This window comes from Phycodurus eques, chromosome 1 (assembly GCF_024500275.1).
Source record: "Phycodurus eques isolate BA_2022a chromosome 1, UOR_Pequ_1.1, whole genome shotgun sequence".
NCBI classification, from domain to species: Eukaryota; Metazoa; Chordata; class Actinopteri; order Syngnathiformes; family Syngnathidae; genus Phycodurus; species Phycodurus eques.
Window position 1 is genome coordinate 24,336,845 of NC_084525.1, and position 27,718 is coordinate 24,364,562.

At 41.8% G+C, this 27,718-nt stretch overlaps 1 protein-coding gene across 2 annotated transcripts; it reads left to right on the forward strand.

Moving 5' to 3' along the window:
• Positions 1 to 25,358, forward strand: slc35a2 (solute carrier family 35 member 2). Of its 2 annotated transcripts, XR_009769073.1 has the most exons (7): positions 1 to 505; positions 2,806 to 2,988; positions 8,090 to 8,241; positions 9,863 to 9,985; positions 14,140 to 14,676; positions 20,529 to 21,368; positions 21,483 to 25,358. XR_009769073.1 is itself a non-coding variant. In XM_061684343.1 (6 exons), the coding sequence occupies exons 1-6, from the start codon at positions 442 to 444 to the stop codon at positions 20,580 to 20,582; spliced, it is 1,113 nt and encodes a 370-aa protein (XP_061540327.1). In that variant the 5' UTR covers positions 1 to 441; the 3' UTR covers positions 20,583 to 25,358. The 2 variants fall into 2 exon arrangements, 1 of the variants encoding a protein (XP_061540327.1); XM_061684343.1 differs by having other exon boundaries at positions 20,529 to 25,358.
• Positions 25,359 to 27,718: the final 2,360 nt, after the last annotated feature.

Below are 27,718 nucleotides of genomic sequence, written 5' to 3' on the forward strand. Positions count from 1 at the left end.
TTGTGAATGCGCTCCAGACACGCCCACCCAGTGCGACGCTGCTGTGACGTTGGAGGCCTGGTTTGCGGTGATCACGTGATTTTCCGCACGTTTGAATCAAGTCCCGAAACACTGCGTCGCCACTCCTCCGCTTCATTTAGTCGAATCAGATTCGATCATAACATCCATAACTGTAGGTGTATTCAAAGAGAGTGGTATTTCTTCGCCAAGGTGTATCACTGCCACTCGAAGCCAGCAACCACTTGTCTGTCTGCTATCCGTCCGAACGTCACGGCTCCTCGGCGGGCTGCCTCACTCCTCACTTCGGTGCTGCCTCAGCCCCGTTTAAGAGGCTGTCTATCGGACCCAAAACTCGTCCGTCAGCCCCGAGTCTGTCGGGCCTCCGCTTGTCTTGACCCAGTGAGCCGCTGCTAGCAGGGCGTTAGCCGGCCAGGCGTTAGCATGGCTGATGGAAAAGCCAACCTGGTGGTCAAGGACGAGACGACGACGCGGGGAAACGGTCAAAGTAAGAGAACAAAAGTGTTTCGTGCTCATACAGAACCAGTTTTAGTTGTTTATACGTCTTGTAAAAAAGTTTCAGCGTCCTTCGCTGTTCGCCAACTGTCAACACACGCTCGCTCCAAAAAGGGAGCCACAAAAATGATTGACTTTAGTTCGAGAATTCTACCAAGAATAAGAACAGTCACTTCGACAAGTCGCAGTGACAGAATAAGTACTTGTACAAGTCGCTTGGACGCAACTCTCGCAGTAAATGTGACGTCACCGTGAAGCCAAGCACTCGACGCTTATGCTGAAGTGAAGCGTGTGTAGGTGCTGACGTGGAGCAAGTCGTCGGGCAGTTGGGGGACTGCACGCATTCGTGGGAGTGTCGCGGAAGGGGAAGGCGAAGTTGCCGCTGTGTATGGGCTCAGTGCAAACATGGAAAGCCTAAGTCAATATTACTTAGTATAAGGTGCCTTTGAGGCTTACACCATTTCCAGAGGTGTTAAGTAACTAAGTACAAATTCTTACTGTACTTAGGTCAATTTTTCTGGCATCTGTACCTCAGTATTTAAAAAAAAAATTTCGCGACTTTTTACTTTTACTCCCTACTTTTTAACACAAATGTACGTACTTTCTACTCCTTACATTTTAAGATGAACTTGTTACTTCTAAAACATTCTGAGGTTAGCGACGACACAGCAGAAAACATGGGATGTGGCAATGTGAATATTGCCCGCGTCAAACGCTGTGACTGAAAAGTGAGCCAATCTCCCTCCTACTGTACTGTACTGTACTTTAGTTAAATGTCGACAAAATGTGATCTTTGTAATTTGGACCACTTTTTCCTACTTTTGAAACAGCTTAAGTTAGCCAACTAATATTTAACACCAAAAGATTTGGAATATGGCGGGTGACTGGTAAGCACATCTGCCTCACAGTTCTGAGGACCGGGGTTCAAATCCCTGCCCCGCCTCTATGGAGTTTGCATGTTCTCCCGGTGCCCGCATGGGTTTTCTCTGGGTACTACGGTTGCCTCCCACATCCCAAAAAACATGCGTGGTACGTTGATTGAAGACTCTAAATTGCCTGTAGGTGTGAATGTGAGTGCATATCGTTGTTTGTTTATGTGCCCTGCAATTGGCTGGCAACCAGGTCAGGGTGTACCCCGTCTCTCGCCCGAAGATAGCTGGCACGGCCGCGATCTTAGTGAGAATGTGGTACAGAAAATGTATGGATGGATTTGGCATATTCCTGTTTATATTCAACTAAAAAGTTTGAATTGGAGGAAATTCTCCTATTTCGTGAGCGAGATGATGTCCTTCGGATCCTTCTTATTGATTATTCAATAACAAGCACCATCAGAATTTGCAGATTCACATTTTATTTTGTATTTTATTTGTATTTTTTTATGGCTGTTCATGCTGTGGTTAAAAAAAAATAATAATCAGAAGTTACTCAGTACTTGAGTAATAATTTCACTGTGTACCTTTCACTCTTACTCCAGTAACTTTTTGGAGGACTCCTTTTTACTTGAGTCACATTATTGTCAAGTAACGGTACCCTTACTTGAGGACAATGTTTGGCTACTCTTCTCACCTCTGGAGCGGGCATCCTCTATTGCCACTCTTGCGCTTAAGCAAAAGTTTTGCTCATCAGATCTTTTTTTTTTGGTCACCTTTTTCATGCCTTTGGTGTTTGCATGTCTGAAATCAGAGAGTTTGCATCCAAAGGTGAAGACACCTCACTGCTGGATGACACTGAGTGGACGCTTGACCTCACATTTTTAACTGATATTACTGTGACAGTGAACCATTTGAACTGTGAGCTGCAAGGCGAAGACTGTTGCTGATATGTCCTCTAAATGCAATTAAAGCTCACATGAAAATTTTCTCTGTGCATTTACAGTGTCAAAAGTCTCAACACCATTTGCACATAAGGAAAGTGCAGCACCTTTTTTTTTTTTTAAGTTGTGGCAAAGTACTCTCAAGTCATAAACAGACTTGGGCAAGTGTTTGAGAACAGGTTTTACCTGTATTTATGGCACCTGTTTGAAGTCATCAGTATAAAAGACACCTGTCCACAACCGCAAACATTTACACTCCAAACTCCACTATGGCCAAGACCAAAGAGCTGTCAAAGGACACCCGAAACAAAATTGTACACCTGCAGTTAAGAAAAAAGTATTTACAGTTTCTGGGGTACTGTTTGGATTTCAGCACGAGACAAACTGAATATCCCTAACTTTTCGGGAGTAATGTTTGTGACTCTCACATCTGGTACTTACTACGCAGTGTTGCTATAATGTGTCTGTGTCTGTGTCAGTGAAGGTCCAGCTGAAGTACTTAAGTCTAGCTGTGCTGGTGGTTCAGAATGCGTCCCTCATCCTCAGCATCCAGTACGTGCGCACATTGCCGGGCGAGCGCTTCCTGGCCACATCGGCTGTAGTCATGGCGGAGATCCTCAAGGTGTTGGCGTGTCTCCTCATCATCCTGCTGCAGAAGAGATGTAAGTCCTCTAAGGCCCTTTGGACCCCAGATTAGTCTTTAGACATGAATCTCAATTATCATGACCAAAAAGATCACAATCCGGTATATGCGCAAACTACTTACCCATTCAGCAAATCAGATAAAAGCACTTGCTCGGTGAATGGGGAAAGAGGGACCGTTTCAAAGCACCCTTCGTAACTTTAAACTACTACAATGCCTTTTTTTCAAACCCAGGATGTCACCACAGAACCACCAAAGATATATTTTTATAAATAAAATATACACACGTATTTAACTTTGTCCAAAGACAGCAGCCATAAAGAAAACAAACATTTTGGCAAGTTCAGCTTCAAACAATCATGTAATTAATACTAGTTATGAGCGTTAGCAAAGCATACGCAGTTGTCAGCTACTCCGCGATGTTGTGCATGTAGTGGATTATCGCTATTATGATGACCCTAAAATCTGCCCGAAGAAGATTGCTTTTTTTTTTTTTTTTTTTTTTTTGTTAGTTTGTTTGAAACTACTACTACAGTGCATCCAGGAAATATGCACAGCGCTTCACTTTTCACATTTTATGTTACAGCCTTATTCCAAAATCAAATGATTTTTTTTTCCCCCTCAAAATTCTGCACACAACACGCCATAATGATGTGAAAACATTTTGGGAAATTTTTGCTAATTTATTCAAAACAAAAAGCTAAGAAATCACATGTACATACATATTCACAGTCTTTGCCACAAAGCTAAAAATTGAGCTCAGGGGCATCATGTTTCCACTGATCATCCTTGAGAGGTTCCTACAGCTTAATAGGAGTCCACCTGTGATAAATTCAGTTGATTTGGACATGATTTGGAAAGGCACACACCTGTCTATATAAAGTCCCACAGGTGAAGTGTGGGAGCATGAAGTCAGACCAATTGTATGTAGAACTCCGAGACAGGATTGTCTCGAGGCACAAATCTGGGGAAGGATACAGAAAAAATTCTGCTGCTTTGAAGGTTCCAATGAGCACAGTGGCCTCTATCAAGTTCCGTACCACCAGGGCTCTTTCTAGAACTGGCTACCCGTCTAAACTGAGCAATCAGGGGAGAAGGGCTTTAGTCAGGGAGGTGATCAAGAACTTGACGGTCACTCTGCTCAGAGCTCCAGCAGTCCTCTGTTGAGTGAGGAGAACCTCTCAGAACACAACAATCTCTCCAGCACACCACCAATCAGGCTTGTATGGTAGAGTGGCCGGACGGAAGCCACTCCTTAGTAAAATGGCATATGGCAGCCTGCCTGGAGTTTGACAAAAGGCAGGCATCTGAAGGATTCTCAGATCATGAGAGAGAAAATTCTCTGGTCTGATGAGTCAAAGCTGGTAACTCTTTGGCATGAATGCTAGGTGTCACGTTTGGAGGGATCCAGGCTCCGCTCATAACCTGACCAACACCAGCCCTACAGTGAAGCATGGTGGTGGCATCATCATGCTGTGGGGATGTTTTTCAGCGGTAGGAACTGGGAGACTAGTCAGGATTGAGAAAAAGATGAATGCCTCTCTGGTAAGGTGCTCTGGGTACATCCCAGTGGGAAGAACCCCCGGGGACGACCCAGGACACGCTGGAGGAACTAAGTCTCCCGGCTGGGCTGAGAACACCTCGGGATCCTCCCGGAAGAGCTGGACGAATTGCCGGGGGAGAGGGATGTCTGGGCTTTCCTGCTTAAACTGCTGCCCCCTCGACCCGACCTTGGCTAAGCAGAAGAAAATGGATGGATGGTTATTAGCAAATACATGAAATATAGCCACATGACATTTATGCTAATAAGAGTGTTAACACTGAGAAAATTACAGATCAATGTGTAGGGCGCTTGATAATATTTTATATCAATATTTTGTAATTGTGTAGTGCATTTATACATACTATTTCCTGGGGACGCAATGGCACCAATTCGGTGGAATGGCCCATCAAAGGTTTAACGATATATGGGGATTGCTCTGTTTGTGCGCATGGTAAACAACACATTTACATTATTTATTAGTTTAGCATGTGTCTTCATGTAGGCCAGGGGTATTCAACAAATTTTTTAAAAGGTCCAGATCAAGAAAATGTTTTGGAGCAAAGGTCAGGAAGATCATCTAGTGTCTGTTTCTTGTGATATATATTTAAGTAGATTGGCTGGCAACCAGTTCAGGGTGTACCCCGCCTCCTGCCCGATGATAGCTGGGATAGGCTCCAGCACGCCCGCGACCCTAGTGAGGAGAAGCGGCTCAGAAGATGGATGGATATATTTAAATAGTCTGCCTAGTCGTCGTATCTACATCTGCTTGTAATCAATACCTCCACCAACCTTTTGGCACTTATTATTGTCACGTAACACAGACACATAGAGTGAGAGAGGCTTGTAAATTTCATCATAGGTATACCTCACCTATGAGAGGCAAAATAAGAAGAAAAAATCCAGAAAATCACAGTCTGATTTTTAAAGAATAGGTATTTGGTCACCTACAAACAAGCAAGATTTCTGGCTCTCACAGACCTCAAACTTCTTTAAGAGGCTCCTCTGTCCCCCACTCGTTACTTGTGTTAATGGCACCTGTTTGAACTCAATGTAAAAGACACCTGTCCACAACTTCAAACAGTCACACTCCAAACTCCACTATGGCCAAGACCAACGACCTGTCAAAAGACACCAGAATTGTAGAACTGCACTAGGCTTGGAAGACTGAATCTGCAATAGGTAAGCAGCAGCTTGGTGTGAAGAAATCAACTGTGGGAGCGGTGTGAAGAAATCAACTGTGGGAGCAATTATTAGAAAATGGAAGACATACAAGACCACTCTTAATCTCCCTCGATCTAGGGCTCCACGCAAGATCTCACTTCGTGGGGTCAAAATTATCACCAGAATGGTGAGCAAAAATCCCAGTACCACGGGGGAACCTAGTGAATGACCTGCAGAGAGCTGGGATCAAAGTAACAAATACTGCCATCAGTAACACACTATGCCGCCAGGGACTCAAATCCTGCAGTGCCAGATGTGTCCCCCTGCTTAAGCCAGTACATGTCCGGTCAGATGAAACCAAAATAGAACTTTTTGGTAAAAACTCAACTTGTGTTTGGAGGAGAAAGAATGCTGAGTTGCATCCAAAGAACACCATACCTACTGTGAAGCATGGGGGTGGAAACATGCTTTGGGGCTGAAGAAAGGGGGCGGGGCGGTCTTCGCCAAATATGGACAAAGCGGATACAAAAAATGGGTCCTTTTCTGGAAACTCTTATGACAAAACCAATACTTTTTCTTATTAATAATAAAAATTGACACTTTTATACTCCATGTCCATGTTAGTCACTCAATGGAGGGAAAATATGGGACCTTTCAATATGACTGATGACCGAACAAGAACCATCTCATTATTTTCTTTATGGTTATGTTTCGTTTAATAATTGTGCTTTCCTTAAATTCCTGAGCGTTTAATTTGAATCCAGTTAAAATTCATGTTTTGCCTGTTTTCTTCTTCTGCTGCTGCTGCTGCTGCTGCTGCTTCAGTTCCGGCAGATTGGGCACGTTTAGTGCATTACTGCCACCTAAGGGTTAACTGATGAACACCTATAACAGAGCCAAACTATTGAGTGGTGCTACAGGTTATGTTCTTGGATATACAGCTCCCACTATTGTCTTCAATGAAAATCGACTGCTCTTTTTAAAATAGCATGCAACAAAAGGCATTTGGCTGCAAATACATCTGCCAATACAAGGTTGATGCAATAAATACACCATGTTGCAGCATTATAATTCACGGCCCCATGTTGCAAGGATCTGTACACGATTCCTGGAAGCTGAAAACATCCCAGTTCTTGCATGGCTAGCATACTCCCCGGACATTTAACCCATTGTGCATGTTTGGGATGCTCTGGTTCGGCGTATACGACAGCGTGTTCCAGTTCCTGCCAATATCCAGCAACTTCGCACAGGCATTGAAGATGAGTGGATCAACATTCCACAGGCCATAATCAACAACCTGATCAACTTTATGCGAAGATGTGTTGCACTGCGTGAGGCAAATCATGGTCAGACCAGATACTGACTGGTTTTCTGAACCCCCAGATCCCCACAATAAAGCAAAACTGCAAATTTCAGAGTGGCATATAATTGTGGCCAGCCTACGGCACACCCGTGCAATAGTTATGCTGTCTAACCAGCATCTTGATATGCCACACCTGTGAGGTGGGATGGATTATCTCGACAAAGGAGAAATGCTCACTCACACAGATTTAGACAGATTTGTGAACAATATTTGAGGGAAATGGCCTTTTGTGTATGTAGAAAAACCTTTAGATCTTGGAGTCCAGCTGTGTGTTAGTCCAGTGTAGCGTTATTTTTGTTCAGTGTATATTAAAATAACAAATATTGAAGCCATAATTTATGTTTTAAACAATTTTAATGATTATGTTTGTAGAGTAATGATTATGTTGTGCAATTGAACAGTATGCAGATATATATTTTTTATCCTATTACATAATATACTGCAATAACTGTCCTGCGGTCATGTTCTTCACGTAATTTGAAAAATATGCAAATTCAGACAAATTGTTACCGGAAGACTATTTCTATAGGTTGACAGCTCTCACAGTAATTTCCTTTGGCGTTTCTGGCCTTTGGTTCCTCATTTTCCTGCTTCGTCCAAGAATTTTCATTTCGGTGCATCACTAATTATGAATTTAACTGAGATTAAACTGTTACTGCATCTGCTTTTCTGACAATAAACCAGACCGTTTATAGTGTACAATGTATTGGATAGTTACATTTGTTATTTGCATTTATTATCCATTTCCCCACCATATATATTTTTTTATCTTTACCAGGTCACCCGAAAAATGCAGTGGAATGTAGGAAATCACATCCATGACATTCAGTCCCTGCCAAAGCCCCACTACCACATCGTATACACTTTGTGGCTTCTTGTCGGCTGAGTCCCCCCCAAAAAAAATCTGAACCTAGTATCGCCCCTGTTCCTGTTTACTGTCTGTTTTGACTTCTCCAGCATCCCCTTTAGGTAGCCAACTTGTGTGGTCTCTGACAAGCAATGACACTAATTGTGTGTCATGTTTCTTGTGTTTGTAAACTTGTGCTCCATCAGGCAACGTGAAGGAGACTGTGTTGTTCCTGGTTGACGCCATCTTGTTTCAGTACAAGGACACGCTGAAGCTGGCCCTTCCATCGCTCATCTACACACTGCAGAACAACCTGCAGTACATTGCAATCTCCAACCTGCCTGCTGCCACCTTCCAGGTCGCTGCATGCATCACAGGCATAAGTTAAACACAATGCCGGTGGTTGAACCGTTAGGCCAGGGGTGTCAAACTCATTTTCACTAGGGGCCATATTGGCATTATCGATGCTGTCGAAGGGCCAGTTAGAAGACAGTATATGTAACTAAATGTAATGTAAAACAATTATATAACTATACTCCTCAACATATTGTTAAGTAACTGTATTTATTATTACTTTTTGCCCTGGTATTATAACATGAATCCTAAGAAACCCGCATTTCTCATCAAACTAAATAAAGAAGAATATCTCCAAACCCAATTTATGACATTAACCTTTGTCAAAGGTTTTTTTTTTATTAAGTTTGACAATTTTGCACTGCTCAGAACATTGGTGACAGAGCATTTTAGAAATACAAATCGGCCTGGCATAAAGTGCAAAGGGAATACCACCTGCTAATGAGAAATGTGTGAATAGTGAATACTGTAAAAATTTGCCTGCATGAATACAGAAACCCGTGGACACAGCAGCAGAAAAATATATATTCGTTTTCCAATCTTTGTTGAAAAAGCCTTCTATCGGAATCAATTTCTCACTTCCTCGACATTTTGGGATCATTTGTTAACGTTTCTCAAGTCACTTATAAAACCGCTGCTTTACACTGATGCGCGTACACTACCACCTAGTGGTAAGATCCCGTCACTTGGCGGTAATTTGTAAGGCAACAATATACAATTCCAATGAAGTTGGGACGTTGTGTTAAACAAATAAAAACAGAATACAATGATTTGCAAATCATCTTCGACCTATATTTAATTGAATACACTACAAAGACAAGATATTTAATGTTCAAACTGATACATTTTATTGTTTTTAGCAAATAATCATTAACTTAGAATTTTACGGCTGCAACATGTTCCAAAAAAGCTGGGACAGGTGGGAAAAAAAGACTGAGAAAGTTGAGGAATGCTCATCAAATTAAATATAGGTTGAGCAACGTCCCAACTTCATTGGAATTGGGGTTGTATTATGGGAAATGGAGTTAATGCTGAATACACGTGTGAACTGCTCAATTGACTTACTTTAAGACCTTTCAAGTGGTGTGGGACTGAAGAGCAAATTTTTACTCATATATCGAGTATTTTAAAAATTTGTCAAATTTATTTGTCTTGAGATATGAGCAAATATTTTCTCTTCAGTCCCACACCACTAGATGACAGCAGCAGTCTTCGCAACGTCCAACCACCATCTATTCACATTGAGTTCCTTCCAGTTCAAGGTTAATATCAGTTGGTGAAATTAAATTATCGTGTGTGTGTGTGTGTGTGTGTGTGAGTGACTTGCCTCGCCCTGAATGTTGAAGCCGCTAACATAGACACGTTTGTGATCGGTACATTTCTCAGCAGAGATTAAGTGTGAGTGTAAAGTGTTGTGAATGTGATTGTCGTGTGAAAATGTGTACAGGAGAAATGCTGAGAGCATTGCTGAATGCGCGACCAAGTGCGGCGAAGACTATTTGTAGCTTTTGAAAGGACGACAGTAGAGTACGAGGAGGGGAACTGTATGGCGCCAAATAGGACAACAGCGGTATTTTTGAAAGGGGGAAAGCTAGGCTGCTTATTGTGACTATGGTGGTTTTCAGGTGACGTACCAGCTAAAGATCCTGACCACGGCGCTCTTCAGTGTGCTGATGCTGAGGAAGACTCTGTCCAAAGTGCAGTGGTTTTCACTACTGCTGCTCTTTGTCGGTGTCTCAATCGTACAGGTAGGACCCGCCCTCGTGTTCGTACACTCCACTGATGATCTGTTTATCTACATTTGAGGCGCACATCAGCACCTGCGAGACGCTTGGCCTGGCAGAACTCCACTGTTTTGACTACTAGCCCTTTGAGCTAAATCCTTGATATTCAGCTTAAGGTCCATGTACCAGTATGCTGTTTGTCGTCATTAGTAAGATGATGAGCCTTTTGCTCATAATGCAGTTGTGGAGAATATGGTTTTCAATATGACAACCTTGTATTCATAGTCTCGAGTAAACGACAAGAGTACGAGTTTTTAGAAAAAAGATCCATCCAAGTTTTTACAAAATATTTTTCATAATCGTTTTTGTCCCTTTATTGGGTTTGCAAGATCATTTTGGTTGGAAATTCTGTGGATGCCCTTTTCAAGCTATTCTAGTTTGTGTTTTACGCCTGGCAGTTGAAATGCCCAGATTTCTCATTAATATTCGATATGTAAGTAAGCTTTTCTATAAATGTTTCACTGTTATTCTTAATTTAAATATGGAAAAAATCTTTGCTCTAATTGATCCTTTGCAATATGACTGCATCTTGTAGCTTGTTGTGGCCAAGCGTTCATAGTGATTTCAAGTTTGGATCATTTTGTTAAGCAGAATTCACCAAGTGTTGGATTGTAGGCCCACTAATCGGGAACGTGAGCTGAAAGGGGACGTGGGTGAAAATAAAGAAGAGTATACAGAGCTCTACACTTAACTTTTGTACTGGTAGCACTGGTGCGACCAACTTTTTATGTTGGTTCTATTGGACCAACTTTTTCTGTTGGTCACACCTCCACGTGATTTGGTTTCATCCTTTTTGTGCAACAGTATGACCATGAAAAAAAAGTATAAAAGTGACTTTTCATCAAACTCTTGACAGATCAGGTTTATGGCTTTGACCTTTCTGGGGTTTGCTTTGATTACGTCATGTCATTATGGCTCCCTCTCGTGGTCATAAAACCGGTACATTTAAAAGGTTGTAAAAAAAGTAAAACCAGTCTTTCAAAGGGTCATGCGCAGTCACCTGGCACTTCGAAGGGTTCAAATCAATAAAACCGGTACTTTAAAGGTTCATAAAACAAAAGTAGCACATGCTATAAAGTTGTTACTTCAAAGGGATTTTAAAGTGTCACATGGTATAAAGTCTGGCTCTTCAAATGTTCACGTGAGGTAGGGTTGGGAATTGTTTGATTTTGAGCGATACTGGTTCCAAATGATTCTGGATTCAGATTCTTTTAGGGGGCTGGGTCAAAAACGTTTGCATGGTTTAAATAAAGGGTGTCCAAATTATGAACATCCATTTTCTTAGCAGCCCGCAGCATAGACAAAAATGAACATCGGACTCGGGATTGTTTATAACCAGTATCAATATCAAACCTATGAACTAAAAGGCATTGTGTGTGGAACTAACGCACCAGAGCTCAGCATTTTGGCACGAAAAGTAACTTCACACGGCACCGGTGATTAATTTTTAATTATTTTTTTTTATGCGTGGAACCAACTACTATAAAACGTTGATTCCGTTTCTTACCCACCGATGGAGGCACAAGGTTAGTGTTTGTGCTACTGTGAGACGTTTGTGAATTTTGTTCCAATTGATTTTGTAATTTTTATTAATTGTTTCAGCTAAACGTTAAGTATAGCATTGTTAAAATAATTTGTCACTGTTTTATCACGTCAAATGGTTTATATGTGCAAGTTTTAACTTTAACTTTCTGTTTTAAGCTCGTAGCCTTTTATTTTGAAGGGTACGCACCGAAAGCCAGCGTTTTGTCACGAAAATTAACTTCACACAGAACCTGTTTTTATAAATGCATTGAACCAAATGCTAAAAACGGTTCCTTTCCTTACCAACCGATGAGGCACAAGGTTAGTGTTTGTAATACTGTGAGACAACGTTTGTGAATTTTGTCTCAATTCTTTGTGATGTAAAGTTGCTACGTTGAAGTTTTAGCTCAACGTTAAGCTTTTTTTTTTCCTGTCATCGGCTCTTACGTTGGTTTGAAGACTAAAATAAATGCTAAAAGCCATCAGTGCAAAAGTGCAACCAACCGTTTACCTTGTTAGCTGTCTCAATGTTGGCATAGACGGAGCGCATCAGATGCTACACATCGTGAAAGCCTCTTTTACACAATATAATCTAATTCCAGGTGTTCCACTGAGGGGAATTGAGTTTATGTGAAGACGGACCGATACTTTTACTCCGCCACAATGATAATTTTTTTGGTGGGGGGGGGTTGGAGTAATATATATTTGGGTTTGGAGTAATATATATTTTGGAGTAATAAATATTTATATATATATATATATATATATATATATATATATATATATATATATATGAAGTGTTTCGGCAGATCCTTAAAATCTAAGACTCTGATCCGGATGCAAATAAATGTGATCGGGACATCCTTAGTAGGAATATAAATCAATACAATTAATGAATCGTTACACCACTAATATACACTACCGGTTAAAATTTTTAGAACACCCCGGTTTTTCCATCTTTTTAAATTGAAATTTATGCAGTACAATTTCTCATTTTACTCTGACAGCAAAGAACAAATAAACAATTGACTATCCTTTTGGATGTCGTCAATCATTGCTAACTGTGGGCCTGTGAAGCCTTTTGAGACTCTTTTGTGATTAAGGGCTGTACAAATAAACTTGACTTGAGTCGATACAGCAGCTGAACAGACTTGTGGCATTATTGCTAAAATGGTTATCAAATATTCTTTAATAAGTTCTTCCCAACTCTGTTGTGGAAGTTCCCATAACTGTGGTACTTTAGGTTGTGTCGTTTTCACTCTTTTGTCCAGTTTAAAGTTAGTCTGAAAACTGTCTTTTTGTATATTCTGAAATGTACATTATTGTTCAGTTTTGGGTAACCTTGGCTAGTTTTTTTCAACCTCTGGAAGTTCACCATTTAGTTTGTATCATTTCAAGCTATTCATTGGACGAGTTGACTTTCATTTAAGGAAAAAAAACAACTGAAAAAAATTGGCTTGTTCTAAAACTTTTTGACCAGTAGTGGAGTTAAGTAAATTGCAAAATACGTATATTTTACAGACTGTAATTTTATGCCTTGTCGGTGGCTGAGACTGGCTCGCTTTTAAAATGAGGAATGCCGGCTTGCCGTTCAGCTGAGTTGAGTGGTTGGGTACCAACCACAAAGTGGGCAGGTACTTGAATAATGACTAAACTTGTACTTGTACACAAACACAGAAATCTGATCCGGTCGTTTTGCAAGCCTTATGCCGTTTATTGCTTTTTGCATTAAATTGACAAACCGCATAGATGTCAAACTTAAACCATGGCACGGACTCATTTTGACCTATGTTTTTTATAAAACAGAGAGAAATCAATTTTGATGTTCTGGGCCCTTTGAACTCACTCATGATTCCTTGTATTGGTTTGTCCCACAACCTACTTTCCTGGACATTGCTGTGCATGAGATATTCAATTCAAAGGAGAAATAGACTCACTTAAGAAAAAAGATGCAGAAACTAAAAATCAACTGTACATTTTGATGACAAAGATTCACTGAATCCGATGATGACATTCGATTCTATACTTTGAGCATTTATTCAGTATCCTATGATTGCGCTGAATTAGTAATGAAAACTAGTGTGCTGCAAATAAATGCTCAAAAGGCTTTGCGCCTTTAATCGTGAACCACCGTTACTATGAGTGAGGTGTAACTGCACGAGTTAATATCTGCGCTGCTAGTAGAACTAGTGTAGTGCTAGATGTTAACTGGTCAAATTTTTTTAATGTCACTATTAGCAGGCTATTGCCAAATAGTGCATAGTTTGGCCATGTACAGTCCTGTGAAAAGTATTGGCCCCCTTCTCAAATTCTTATAGTTTTGCATAATTTCTCCACTTAAATCTGGAACATATCCCCCCTACTTAAAACTATACAAATGTTTTTTGTTTTTTTAAATGTCTTTTTATATTAAATTTTTTTAACACATTGCAGGTGGATGTGGAACATATCCCCCCCACCCCGCTGCAATAAACGGGGGTTATCTGTATGGCCATATTGCATTTTGTATTGCGGGTAAAATGACTTGGTGTTGATGGCGGGCGATACATTACAGGCCAGTCCTCTTCACCTCGTGTGCACTTATTGGTTGGCAGGTGCAGCATGGGGGCAACAAGGACGCGGTGAAAGCCAATCAGAACTACACGGCAGGCCTGGCGGCTGTGATCATCAGCTGCCTGTCGTCAGGATTCGCCGGTGTCTACTTCGAGAAGATCCTCAAGACGAACTCGGCATCTGTGTGGTTGCGCAACGTGCAACTGGGCATCTTCGGCACGGCGCTGGGCATGTTGGCGCTGTGGTGGAACGATGGTGCTGCTGTGGCCCACCGTGGTTTCTTCTTGGGCTACACGTCTATGGTGTGGTGCGTCATTCTCAACCAGGCGTTCGGCGGCCTCCTGGTGGCTGTGGTTGTCAAGTACGCCGACAACATTCTGAAAGGCTTCGCCACCTCCTTCTCCATCATCATCTCCACCATCATGTCCATCTACCTGTTTGCTTTCCGTGTGGACCCTCTGTTTGTGGCTGGCGCCGGGCTGGTCATCAGCGCCGTCTACATGTACAGCCTCCCTAAATCGTCAGCCACCCTCAATTCGTCTTTCTCTGCGTTGAGAACTGAGGACAGCACCTCCAAGGTAGAGGCCTTTCAGACAAAGTCAGAGGTGGTCAAGTGATCCATGAATCCCGCACTCAACCCTCCTGCTCTCTCCGGCTATGTTAGGAATCTGTAGTTCACTCATTCCCTACTCTCTAATTACTATACTGAGGGAGTGAGGCCTGCCGCCAATAGCAAAAATCTGTGAGTAATTGTCGGCCCCCTAAAAAAAGCTTTACCCAGTAATTCCCTATAGATGCCACCATATGGTGCCAAAGCAATACTTTTGTTTGACATGGCCTCAGCACAACAAGAACAAATGGGTGACTTTTCAGTGGGTAATGGAGGATAGGTTCCCCTCACAAAATCAGAAAAAAGGTGAATCTGCAAGTATGAATCAAAGCTTGAATATGCAGGGGAACACTTGGCTAGGGATTTTATATCCAGTAGCAGACCATATCGTGCACCTGTGAAATAAATTGTTTTGTAACAGTACTCTAGACGCAAGGGTAGTTGCGTTGCATAATTGCAACATAAATGGTCCTCGTACTAAATATTGGAAAAAAGACATTATAATGTGTTAAATTGAGCGTATTTTACAAAATTAACACAAAGGACAGCACAAAACACCCGTTCGTGTTGTGTTGTGCTGTGTTGCTCGACTTAATTATTTTGGTGTCACAACTCATGAATCCAAATCATATTCCGGAAACGGATAATCGTTTTCTTTATCGTCTCAACCCATCATAGAAGATACTGGATTGTTTAGTGAGCATTGTTGCTCACTACTTTTCAAGATGTATTGTTAGAGAAATTGAGGGAACTGTATAGGGGATAACTTATTCATGCTCACAACTAGGGTTGTAAAATTCCACAAATTTTCAAAGTTGGAAACTTTCCATAGGAATTTACGAGAACAAACCAGGAATTTACTCAATTAAACGTTGGCTCTTCATAGGGAGTATTAAATATGTTTTCATATAATCCGAATACAACCAGATATTGGGCAAGTGCAGTGCTAACCTGACTTAGAAGTGCCCCAGTTTATGGGTTTTTCGTTGAATTTTTTTTTTTTCCTCTTTTCTCTCCTCTCCGCCTCCTTTCTCTTTGCTGCATACCAAAATTTGAGGAACGAACAAGCTTTGGACGCGATGCCGCTCGAGTGGGGGGGGGGGGGGCAATTAAGGTACTGTAATGCCCTTGCGTGTGGGCAAGGAGATCTGCTGATAAGAAAGTAAAATGTATTTTTAATATGATACCTTTTTGTTAAACGATCCTCAATTCTCATAGAAAGTTTACAATTTACAGTATGTCCAAACTTCTCCAGCTTAAAAAGTCTTCCCACGGAAATTTGCCTGAAAAGAGAATGTACATTGTTCCCCCTCTTTTAAATCCTACTCGGTACACATTTGAACAACACTACAAAATGGCTAACGCATTATTTAGGGCACTTTATAGTGAGTAGGGAGTGATTTGTAATGCAGCCTCTGTCTGACCTCCTTTCACCTCCCACCTAACACACTAACTGGCCAATCAAAGCACACCAGGAGGTGAAGCCTTACGATCAGTGATTGTTGTTCATCATTTATGCACCAATCACATGGCTTGACCTGACCAGCGCGAAGGACTGATTGGTTGATTATCAACTTGCTTTCATCTCTGTATGAAGAAAGAAGAACGCGCCGTCCTGTGTTGGGGGACAGAGAACAAGCCCGCCTATGGACTTGCGATATGTGTATTTTCTTTTCGTGTGGACCGTGCCGTTCGTTGAGTCGCGTGAGCCGGGAGTGCATAGCTTGCTTCAGTTTAGCAGGCACCTTAAACGCTGACGTGCTGCCACGCCCAGATGTGAATGACTGGCAGCGTTTCACGTGGAATACGTGTTTTTGTTTCGATGCATCCATAAAAATTGGTAGAATGCAAGACAAGTGGTTAGCACATCTGCCTCACAGTGCTGTGGTTTGAGGTTCGACTCTCGGCCTTGTGGTGGGGTTTTCCTCGCATGTCCCAAAAATGTCAGCTTCATTGAAGACTCTACATCAGGGCTCAGCACCCTTTTTGAAAGTGAGAGGAACTTCTTACGTACTGGTAAATGCAGAGGGTTACCAGTTTGATACACACTTCTGAAATAACACACTTGCTCAAATTACTTTTAATGAAGTTCTTAAAGGTCCCATGGCATCATGTTTTTTTAAATCTTAGATGTCCTTTTATCAGGTTTGCAAAAATAATTGGAAATGCCCAGGATGCCCTTTTTCAAGTTATTCTCGTATTTTACGCCTGGCAATTGAAATGGCCCTCTCTCTCATTAATATATTTGATATGTAAATAATCTTTGCTATGTTTGGATCGCTGTTCTTATTTTAAATATGGCGATGGTGCGCTGTGAATGGCTACGGCAAGGGAGATGCCCAGGTGACCCCCCCCAGCTGGTTCCCTTGATTTTCATTCACTCTGTGGCCACATTTTGGTGACAATTACAAGTGATGGACAGATTATCGGCCGGGCCGATTATTGGGACCGATATTTGGCATTTTGGTGCAGATCACCATCGGCCATTTTCTAATCTGACAGCCGAGAATTTAATACTGGGTTATTTTGGCTTGGATGCTACCACAGTGAGCCTCTCTATCTGTGACCTATTTCTTCAGCATTGTCCTGCCCCCAGCACCACCTGATTGGTTACCCTTCCACAGCCACTGCACGGGTATGAGCCAATCAGCAGGCAGTAAACGTCGTGCATTTTACCAAATGGAGACGGTCCAGGGAGCAAGTATATGTTTAGAGGTAAATTAGCAGCAGACTCTGCATAAATTGTAATAAATCCTTCGCTCTACAACACCCAACTACTTGTAGCATTACTCTGAGCCTATTAAGGTGATATTTATTATTACTCCTTTATTATTAACAGGCCAACAAGATTGGTGATCCAGTCCTCTCTCTCATCCACCCAGGTCTTTTGCATACCCCCCTCAGAATCAAAATCAGAATCCTCTTCATTTGAAAAGTATATAAAAAACACTCATCTAGCTGAGTAATGATGTCCAATGCTGTATTTCTTAACGTTTTCTGTGCATATCAGACATCAGTTCAATGTTTAAAACATTCCATCGCCCCCTTTTCTGGAAATTGGCTGTGCTTCTCGCCAACCTTTCTCTTCACGGCAGGTTTTAAGAAAGACTCAAAACTTTGGCTAACTTGTTGACAGATGCTGCCAAAAGCTGTCATGAGCCTGAGCTATCGTAGCTTAGAAATATTTAAAAAATACTTTAAAATAAATAAAATGCAGAGGCTGCCCTACTATTAAACTTTGATGTCGAGTAAGGGCCACAAAATATCATCCAGCCGGCCTCAGTTGGCCCCCGGGCTGTGAGTTTGATACCCCTGGTGTCGTGCATGCCGACAGTGTTTAAGAGGAATACAACACACAGGTCTCTGGAGTCTGTAACATGCTATATTTGGTACAGTAACAGTTTTTTTTTTTTTTTTAAAAGCCTTTCGTCTATAGCATCTAATCTTGACCGATTTTGGAAATAGGGAGCACACTAATTCCTCGCAGCTCATGAAAGCAACCTGCCTCGACTTGCAACTAGTCACTACGACAAGTACACCAGCTTAGTTTTGGTATTGTAAAATGTAAAACTTTTCTAACATTTTCAAGCTTTTTTATATTTACTGACAATAACTTTATACTGTACCGTGATTGGCTGGTGACCAGTTCAGGGTGTACCCTGCTTCTCTCCCAGAGTCAGCTGGGATTTGCTCCAGCGCGGCCGTGATCCTATTGAGAATAAGCGGTACGGAAAATGGATAGATGGATAACTTCTGGGTGTTTTAGGCCACGAAAAAAGCGATACATTTTGTCCTGAAAATTAATGGGTGCATATGGCCAATCGGCTTAGTCCGTTAATCAAGGTTCCACTGGATAGTTAAGCATTCTAAACCGCAACACATATCCTTTTATATACTGTATTTGAACGGTTTGGTGGCAGTGGCCCAACTTGTCAGATCCTCCAAACCTGGAAATGCACTTCCAGGAGTGTGTGAAAGCTTCTGTTTACAGTCGTCCTCCACGAAATGGCCCGAACACAGTGCAAAACTGGTTCCGAAATGCTGAGCAATTTCTCCCAAAATAAATTGAAGCCATTTATTCCTCAACTCGGCTGAGTTTGGCAGGTGATGGAAGCTTTCCACATGATGTAGGCGGTTTTCACTCAGTGATGAAGATGAGTGGGTGCGTGGCAATCACGAAGTGGGCATTTGAATGGGTGTTGCTTCTATATCATAACAGCAATTTCAAATTCTATTTTGTAAGCAGCTTGGGGTTCAAAGGCTATTACGTTGTCAACAAACCGCATAGATGTCAAATTTAAACCAGGTCTCAGACTCATTTTGACCAATGTTATGCATAAAACTGGAAACATTTTGGATTTTGATGAAAGGGGACCTTTAATAATGATTGATATTCATCCATGTGAGGACACTGATCAATGATTTCTCACAATTATTACAACCAGTGATTTCAAATGGTGGGAAACTGATCATTATTATTATTATACAACACTTGATTTCTATAAATAGACATCACTTCTACAACAATCCTAGGAAACCACAATGGCCCGTCATTGGTGAGCTATTTTTGAACAAGCTTGTGGGCTAGTCATGTTGTTCTTTGGGTGTATCTGGTGCCAGTGGGCACCAAATTATCCATAGGGGTGAATGTGAGTGGAAATGCTTGCTTGTCAATTTGTGCCGTGACATTGGCTGGCGACCACTGCAGGGTGTACACCACCTCTCACCCAAAGTCAGCTAGCTGGGATAGGCTCATCAGCGACCCAAACAAAATAGATGGATGGAAATCTGACACAAAAAAATGGATGCATCGATTAAAAAGAAAATCAATTATTTATTACAAATGCTGTCATTGATGTGATCTTGGGACACCTGTGCTGTATGAGCATGAAGGAGGGATTTTCTTTTTCAAAAAGTAATATATGATTTGTATTTAATGCGAGCTTGTAATTAAGTGTGGGTGAAAAGGGAAAACGTGCTGTTGGGCTGTAGGGCTGGGTGATATGGCCTAAAAATAAAACAATGTTTTTTTGGGGTGTTTTTTAACGCAAAAGTCCTATTTCCAAGTCATATAAATTAAGCCGTTTTTGAAAACTAGTCACTAGAGGCAGTCAGAAAAGTTGCTAAATATAGCAAAAAGGTCACTAATTTGGTATCACTGACAAGGGAGACTTTGCAGCACTGTTGGTGTAACCAAAGCATGTCAGCACAGTGTACTTGGAAATAGGGAAGCTGCAAAAAAAAAAATCCTAACAAATGCTCTGAAACAATTGTTAAAACTGATGAATTGCCCAGCCCTACCAGCAGGTTGCTGAATCGAGTAACTCATGAATTCTGATGATTTGTGGAGCGTCTTAAATGATTGACACGTGAGCAAATTCCAAATGGACAAACACTGCCGCGTCACCTAGGGGCTCTTCAGGAAGTTGTGAAGATGAAAAAATGCTGCTGTGGAAATTTGTACCAATGAATTTGTACGTGATTTACTTTTTTATACATATATAAACCAGGTAAATGGATTGTTGCGCTGTTTCCACCTTTGTTACCCCTCAGAAGAGAAGAATGTACTCACCTGACACATACCATCAAGTCACAACAAAGGTGTCGTTACTAATATGTATTAACATATGTAATAAAGTAACGAGTGGCATCTTGTATATTGATAGCCGTCCTGTAAGAAGACTCGGGAAAGTGAAGGAAGAACACGCATCTATGAAGTTCTTATGTGGAAGACACAAAAAAACTTCCTGGAGATGCTAACCTCCAAGATTCTAACTAAGCTCTTTTTCCTCCTCCTCCTCCGCTATCCCCATCATGCAGGTGCGACAGAAAGCAGAAAGGATCATGAGAAGCCCACAAGTAAAGGTGGATTGACAGGCTGCGACCCTGGCGCCGTGTCGTCCAAGGGGGGCTTTCGGAGGACACGTCTTAAATGTCAGCTTTTATTGAGGCCGGCGGGTCCAATGGGCTGGGGTGTTTCCTCATTCAGTTTAAAATTAGTGAAAAATTAGCTGCAACATTTTAAAGTGAAACAATACAACTAATATTTTTATATGCTACAGTGCCATGAAAAAGTATTGGCCCTCTTCTCAAATTCTTATGTTTTTGCGTAGTTTCCCCACTGTGATGTTTAAGATAACCAAACAAATGTAAATATCAGCCAAATATAACCCAAGTAAACTTAAAATGCTGTTATTAAATGGTGATTTCATTTGTTAAAGAAAAAAAAAAACTATTCAGTTACCTGGCCCTGTGTGGAAAAAGGTCATTTTTAAAATAATGCATTAATTGTGGCTAATCAGAATTTTAGTTAATTTTCACTGATCACACTCAAGCCTGATTAACCCCAGACCTGTCCAGTCTGTCCCAACAAAATCAAGTCTGACAAAAGATTTAAAAAATCTGCAACAAAATGACACGATCCAAAGAAATTCCAGAACAGCTGAAAAAGTGATTGACATCTGTCAGCCTGGAAAGGGTTACAAAAGCCATTTCTACAGCTTTAGGATTCCAGCGAACCATAGGGAGAGCCGTTATCCTCACATGAAGAAAACATGAAACAATGATGAACCTTCCCAGGATTGGCCGGCCTACAATAATTACTCCAAGAGAACAGCAATGACTCATCCAGGAGGCCATAAATGTTGAGCTTTTTAGAAGGTGTGCATCTCGTTACATCTGGCATAAATCTAGCAAAGCATTTCAGAAAAACAATATCCTACCAACAGTCAAGCATGGTGGTAGTGTGATGTCTTGGGCTGCTTGCTCCTTCAGGTCCTGCACCACTTGCTGTGACCACAAATTCTGCTCGAAAAGAAAATCCTGAAGGAGAAGATTCAGCCATCACTTTCTGACCTCAAGCTGAAGCGCATGTGGGTTCTGCAGCAGGGTAAATATACAAAGTACATCAGCAAGTTAAATTCTGAATGATTTAAAAAAACAAAATGGTTTTGGAGGGCCAACATAGCCCATCATATCTCCACAGACCACAGAAATGTGAACGACTCATTGGCAGTTCTAGATAAGAAAAGTTGGAGGAGCTCCTGCCTGCGGAAAAATGCCTTGTTTGTTGTCTATTGTGCAAGACAAGGAAATGAAGCCAAGCTTTTTTTTCCTGTGTTTATACATACTCAAATATATACAATGTACAATCTTTTTATTTTTTCATCAAAAAACATTTACATATACCAAATACTTCATTCACACTGCTGTATTTAAAACCTCACTAGGAGCTGTCCTTGAAGTCATGTAATTTTTATTTATTCATTGAACCTTATCCAGGTAAGGTATTTGCAATGCTGACCTGGCTGCAGACAGCAGAGTAAAACAAAGCAAAATAGGAGCAAATCGGATTTATCTTTATTTTGCCGAGTATGTAAAAAAACAAGGAATTTGTCTCCGGTAGTTGGAGCCACTCTAGTACAACAACAGACAGTCAATTGACAGAATACTTTTGAGACATAAAGACATTGAGAAAAACAGTCACTGAGCAATAAAAGGTTGCTAGTAATCTGGTAATGCCGGTACAATTTATGAATTTTTTTTTTGGGACAATTGTGCAAAAAGATGCAGAGTTCTCTTGCAATGAGAGCAGTTTGAATGACGAATAGAGCAATAGTCCGGTTCAATGACCATTGTGCAAACGGCGCCGAGACTTCAAGAAATGTATGCACTTTAAAGTGACTATTAGTGCGATAATCTGGGACAATGTCGATTGTGCAAATGTTGCAGATACTCCTCAGTCAGTGGGCAAATGGAGCAGATGCTACTCTGGCATGAGTGGCCAGTATTGGTCAACAACAGATATGCAAATAGCGCAGTGTGGCGAGACTACTTCAGTAAGTGCACGAGTAATGTATAATTGGCCCGACATAAATGTGACAACAAACTCAAGACAAAAAATTGGCAGCATGTTGCAATTGAATTGTAAGTTAACTGTTTAAGAAGTTAATGCCAAGAGGGAAGAAGCTGTTGGAATGTCTGCTAGTTTTAGTTTGCGTTGTTCGGTAGCGCCTACCTGAGGGAAGGAGCTGGAAGAGCTGGTGACCAGGATGTGGAGGGTCTGAGAGGATCTTGTCTTAGTTCTGGCAGCATGCAAGTCCTCAGGGGTGGGTAGGGGGGTATCGACAATCTTTTCAGCAGTTTTGATTGTCCGTTGCAGTCGAAGTTTGTCCTTTTTTTGTAGCAGCACCAAACCAGACTGTGATGGAAGAACACAGGACTTATTCAATGACCGCTGTGTAGAACTGCCTCAACAGCTCCTGTGGCAGGCCGTGCTTCCTCAGAAGCCGCAGGAAGTACATCCTCTGCTGGGCCTTTTTGAGGATGGAGTTGATGTTGAACTCCCACTTCAGGTCCTGAGAGACTGTAATTCCCAGGAACTTGAAGGTCTCGATGGCTGACACAAGGCAGTTGGACAGTGTGAGGGGCAGCTGTGGCAAAGGATGCCTCCTGAAGTCCACAATCATCTCTAAAGTCTTGAGCGTGTTCAGCTCCGGGTTGTGTCAGTCGGACCACACCTTCAGCCACGCCACTTTCTGTCGATACACAGACTCGTCACCGTCTTTTATGAAACCGATGACTGTGGTGTCATCTGCAAACTTCAGGAGTTTGACAGCCGGGTGTGTTGAGGTGCAGTCGCTCGTGTACCGAGAGAAGAGCAGTGGAGAGAGGACACAACTTTGTAGCGCCCCGGTGCTGGTGGTGCATGTAGATGAGGTGGTGTCCCCCAGCCTCACCTGCTGTGTCCTGCCTGTCAGGAAGCTGTAAATCAACTGGAAGATGGCAGGCAAGACGCTGCGCTGGAGAAGCTTGGAGGAGAGGAGTTTGGGGATGATGGTGTTGAACGCAGAGCTGAAGTCCACGAACAGGATCCTCACCTAGGTCCCTGCGCCATTGAGGTGTTCTATGATGAAGTGCAGTCCCATTTTGACTGCATCATCCGTGCACCTGTTTGCTCGGTAGGCAAACTACAGGGGGTCCAGCAGGGTACCTGTGATGCTCTTGAGGTGGGCCAGCACGAGGCATTCAAAGGACTACATGACCACAGATGTCAAGGCGACAGGCCTGCAGTCATTCAGACACAAGGTTTCTTGGGGACTGGGATGATGGTGGAGTGTTTGAAACAGGATGGTACAGTTCCAGCGATCTATTGAAGATCTGTGTGAAGACTGGAGCGAGCTGGTCCGTGCAGACTTTGAGGCAGGATGGGGACACAAGGTCCGGGCATGCCGCTTTGATAATATTTTGTTGTTTGAAGATGCGTCTCACATCCTGTTCATGGATGGTCTACGCAGAAGTCAGAGGTGTGATTGTGTGTGGGGTGTGAAAGTGTCCTTATCCAATCAGCAGTAGAAGGTGTTCAAGTCGTCAGCTTGTCTACTATTGTTCTCAGCTTGGGGTGATCGTCGCTTGTAATTGGTTAGCGATTGTAATGCATGCCAGATCGATTTAGAGTCGTGAGCGCTAAACTGTTTTTCTAACTTTACTGCCAAGTTTCTCTTTGCAATGTCAATTTCTTTAGTCAGCTGGTTTCTAGTGCGATTATACAGGCCCCTGTCCCCACTTCGATATGCGTCCTCCTTAGCCTGGCGAAGTTGCTTAAGTTTGGCAGTGAACCACGGCTTGTTGTTATTGAATGTGCAAAATGACGTGATTGGTACACACACCTCATCACAGAAACTGATATAGGATGTGTCCTGCTCATTTTCTAGCTAATCATTTCTACAGTGCCGTGAAAAATTATTGGCCCCCTTCTCAAATTCTTATATTTTTGCATAGTTTTCCCACTGTAATGTTTAAAATCATCAAACAAATGTAAATATCAGACAAATATAACCCAAGTGAACTTAAATGCTGTTTTTAAATGATGATTTCATTTATTAAGAAAAAAAAAATGAAGTTACCTGGCTCAGTGTGAAAACGTAATGGCCCCCTAAACCTAATAACTGGTTGGGCCATCCTCAGCAGCAGCAACTGAAATAAATGTTTTCTATAACTCGCGATGTCTTTCATATCTCTTTGGAGAAATCTTGGCCCACTCTTCCTTGCAGAATTATTTTAATTCAGAAAAAAGTTACGGTTTTCAAGCATGAACGGCCTTTTTAAGGTCATGTCACTGCATTTCATTCAGATTCAAGTCTGGACTTTGACTTTTACCCCTCCAAAACTTTTTTTAATTTTTTTTTTATAAATCATTCAGAATTTAACTTGATGGTGTGCTTTGGATATTTTCCCTGCTGCAGAACCCAAGTGCGCTTCAGCTTGAGGTCACAAACTGATGGCTGAACATTCTCCTTCAGGATTTTCTGTTAAAGCGCTAAATTCATGGTCCCATCAATCACAGCAAGTTGTCCAGGTCCTGAAGGTGAAAAGCAGCCCAAGACCATCAAACTACCACCACCATGTTTGACTGTTGGTAGGATGTTCTTTTTCTGAAATGCTGTGCTACTTTTACTTACTATATTTAATAAATATATTCAAATGTATTGAGATTTACTTGTATATATTGAAACTTGTTGCCTCAAACACTGTCTGCACCTAGGTTGGCATTGCGAATGAGAACCAGTTCTCAATTGCCTCACCTGGATAAATAAAGGGTGACGTTTTAAAGGTATCAAAAGTGTTTAAAAAGTAGATTAAGATATAAAATAAGACATTAACTTGAATGTTTAAAATACCAGCATTTTTTTTTAGATACAGCAGGTATCAGTAATGAGCAACATCAGTCTCAGGCAAGAGAGTTAGAGGAAGACCAAAGAGAAGGTTGGTGGATATCGTGACGAAGACAAGGGGGCAGTTGGCGTTAGAGAGGAAAATGGAAAAGGATGACACGCTGTGTTGACCATGAAAGGGACAAGCCGAAAGGAAAAGAAGATTCAGAAAACACAAAATTAGTATACAAACACAATTGCCTCGGAGTGACATATAATCAGTGGCAAAAAGGCACATTATATTACAAAAATACACGATAAAGAGCACCAACAACCCCAATTCCAATGAAGTTGGGACATTGTGTTAAACATAAATAAAAACAGAATACAATGATTTGCAAATCATGTTCAACCTATATTTCATTGAATACACCACAAAGACAAGACATTTAATGTTCAAACTGATCAACTTTATTGTTTTTTAGCAAATTATCATTAACTTGGAATTTTATGGCTGCAACACGTTCCAAAAAAGCTGGGACAGGTAGCAAAAAAGTTGAGGAATGTTCATTAAACACCTGTTTGGAACATCCCACAGGTGAACAGACTAATTGGGAACAGGTGGGTGCCATGATTGGGTATAAAAGGAGCTTCCCTAAATTGCTCAGTCATTCAGAATCATCTTTATTTGCCAAGTATATCAAAAAAAAAAAAACACAAGGAATTTGTCTCCGGTAGTTGGAGCCGTGGCGGCACGGTGGAGGACTAGTTAGAGCGTCAGCCTCACAGTTCTGAGGACCCGGGTTTAATCCCCGTCCCCGCCTGTGTGGAGTTTGCGTGTTCTCCCCGTGCCTGCGTGGGTTTTCTCCGGACGCTTCGGTTTCCTCCCACATCCCAAAAACATGCATGAATTGGAGACTCTAAATTGCCCGTTGTTGTGCATGTGAGTGCGAATGGTTTGTTTGTTTGTTTGTATGTTCCCTGCGATTGGCTGGCAACCAGTTCAGGGTGTAGCCCGCCTCCTTCCCGATGATAGCTGGGATAGGCTCCAGCACGCCCGCCACCCTAGTGAGGAGAAGCGGCTCGGAAAATGGATGGATGGCTAGTTCTTGTCCGACAAAAGACAGTCAATTGATAGAGAACACTTTTGAGACATAGATATTAACAACAACAACAACAACAAAACAGTCACTGAGCAATAAAGGGTTGCTAGTTGTCTGGTAATGCCGGTACATGTTTTAATTTTATTTTATTTTTAGTTTTTTATTTTTTTTATATACAATTGTGCAAAAGATGCAGAGTCCTCTAGCACTTAGAGCATTTCGAATGACTAATATTGCAATAGTCCGGGGCAATGACCATTATGCAAAGGGCGCCGAGACTTCAAGGAGTGTATGCAGTTTAAAGTGACGAGTAGTGTGATAATCTGGGACAATGTAGATTGTGCAAATGTTGCAGATACTCTTCAATCAGTGTGCAAATGGAGCAGATGCTACTCTGGCATGAGTGGCCAGTATTGGTCAACAACAGATATGCAAATAGTGCAGCAAAGATGGGGCGACGTTCACAAAGAGGTGTGCGTGACAAAATAGTCGAACAGTTTAAGGACAATGTTCCTCAGCGTACAATTGCAAGGAATTTAGGGATTTCATCATCTACGGTCCATAATATCATCAAAAGGTTCAGGGAATCTGGAGAAATCACAAAAGGTTCAGAGACTCTCGAGAAATCACTGTATGTAAGCGGCAAGGCCGAAAACCAACATTGACTGCCCGTGACCTTCGATCCCTCAGGCGACACTGCATCAAAAACCGACATCAATGTGTAAAGGATATCACCACATGGGCTCAGGAACACTTCAGAAAACCAATGGCAGTAAATACAGTTCGGCGCTACATCTGTAAGTGCAACTTGAAACTGCAAAGCAAAAGCCATTTATCAACAACACCCAGAAACGCCGCCGGCTTCTCTGGGCCCGAGCTCATCTAAGATGGACTGATGAAAAGTGGAAAAGTTTTCTGTGGTCCGACGAGTCCACATTTCAAATTGTTAATGGAAATTGTGGACGTCGTGTCCTCCGGGCCAAAGAGAAAAAGAACCATCCGGACTATTATGGACGCAAAGTTCAAAAGCCAGCATCTGTGATGGTATGGGGCTGTGTTAGTGCCAATGGCATGGGTAACTTACACATCTGTGAAGGCACCATTAATGGAAAGGTACATACAGGTTTTGGAGGTCAAAAACAAACAAAAGGTCTCGACGGTTGAGACAAGTCAGCTGGACAGCGTGAGTGGCAGCTGTGGCGAAGGATGCTTCCTGAAGTCCACAATCATCTCTCCAGTCTTGAGCGTGTTCAGC

Bases quoted from the DNA above. Each gene is read 5' to 3' on its own strand.
- slc35a2 (XM_061684343.1), top strand. From the start codon at position 442: ATGGCTGATGGAAAAGCCAACCTGGTGGTCAAGGACGAGACGACGACG. The intron at 8,242-9,862 runs GTCGCTGCATGC...GGTGGTTTTCAG, and splicing joins TGCCTGCTGCCACCTTCCAG to GTGACGTACCAGCTAAAGAT. The intron at 9,986-14,139 runs GTAGGACCCGCC...ATTGGTTGGCAG, and splicing joins TCGGTGTCTCAATCGTACAG to GTGCAGCATGGGGGCAACAA.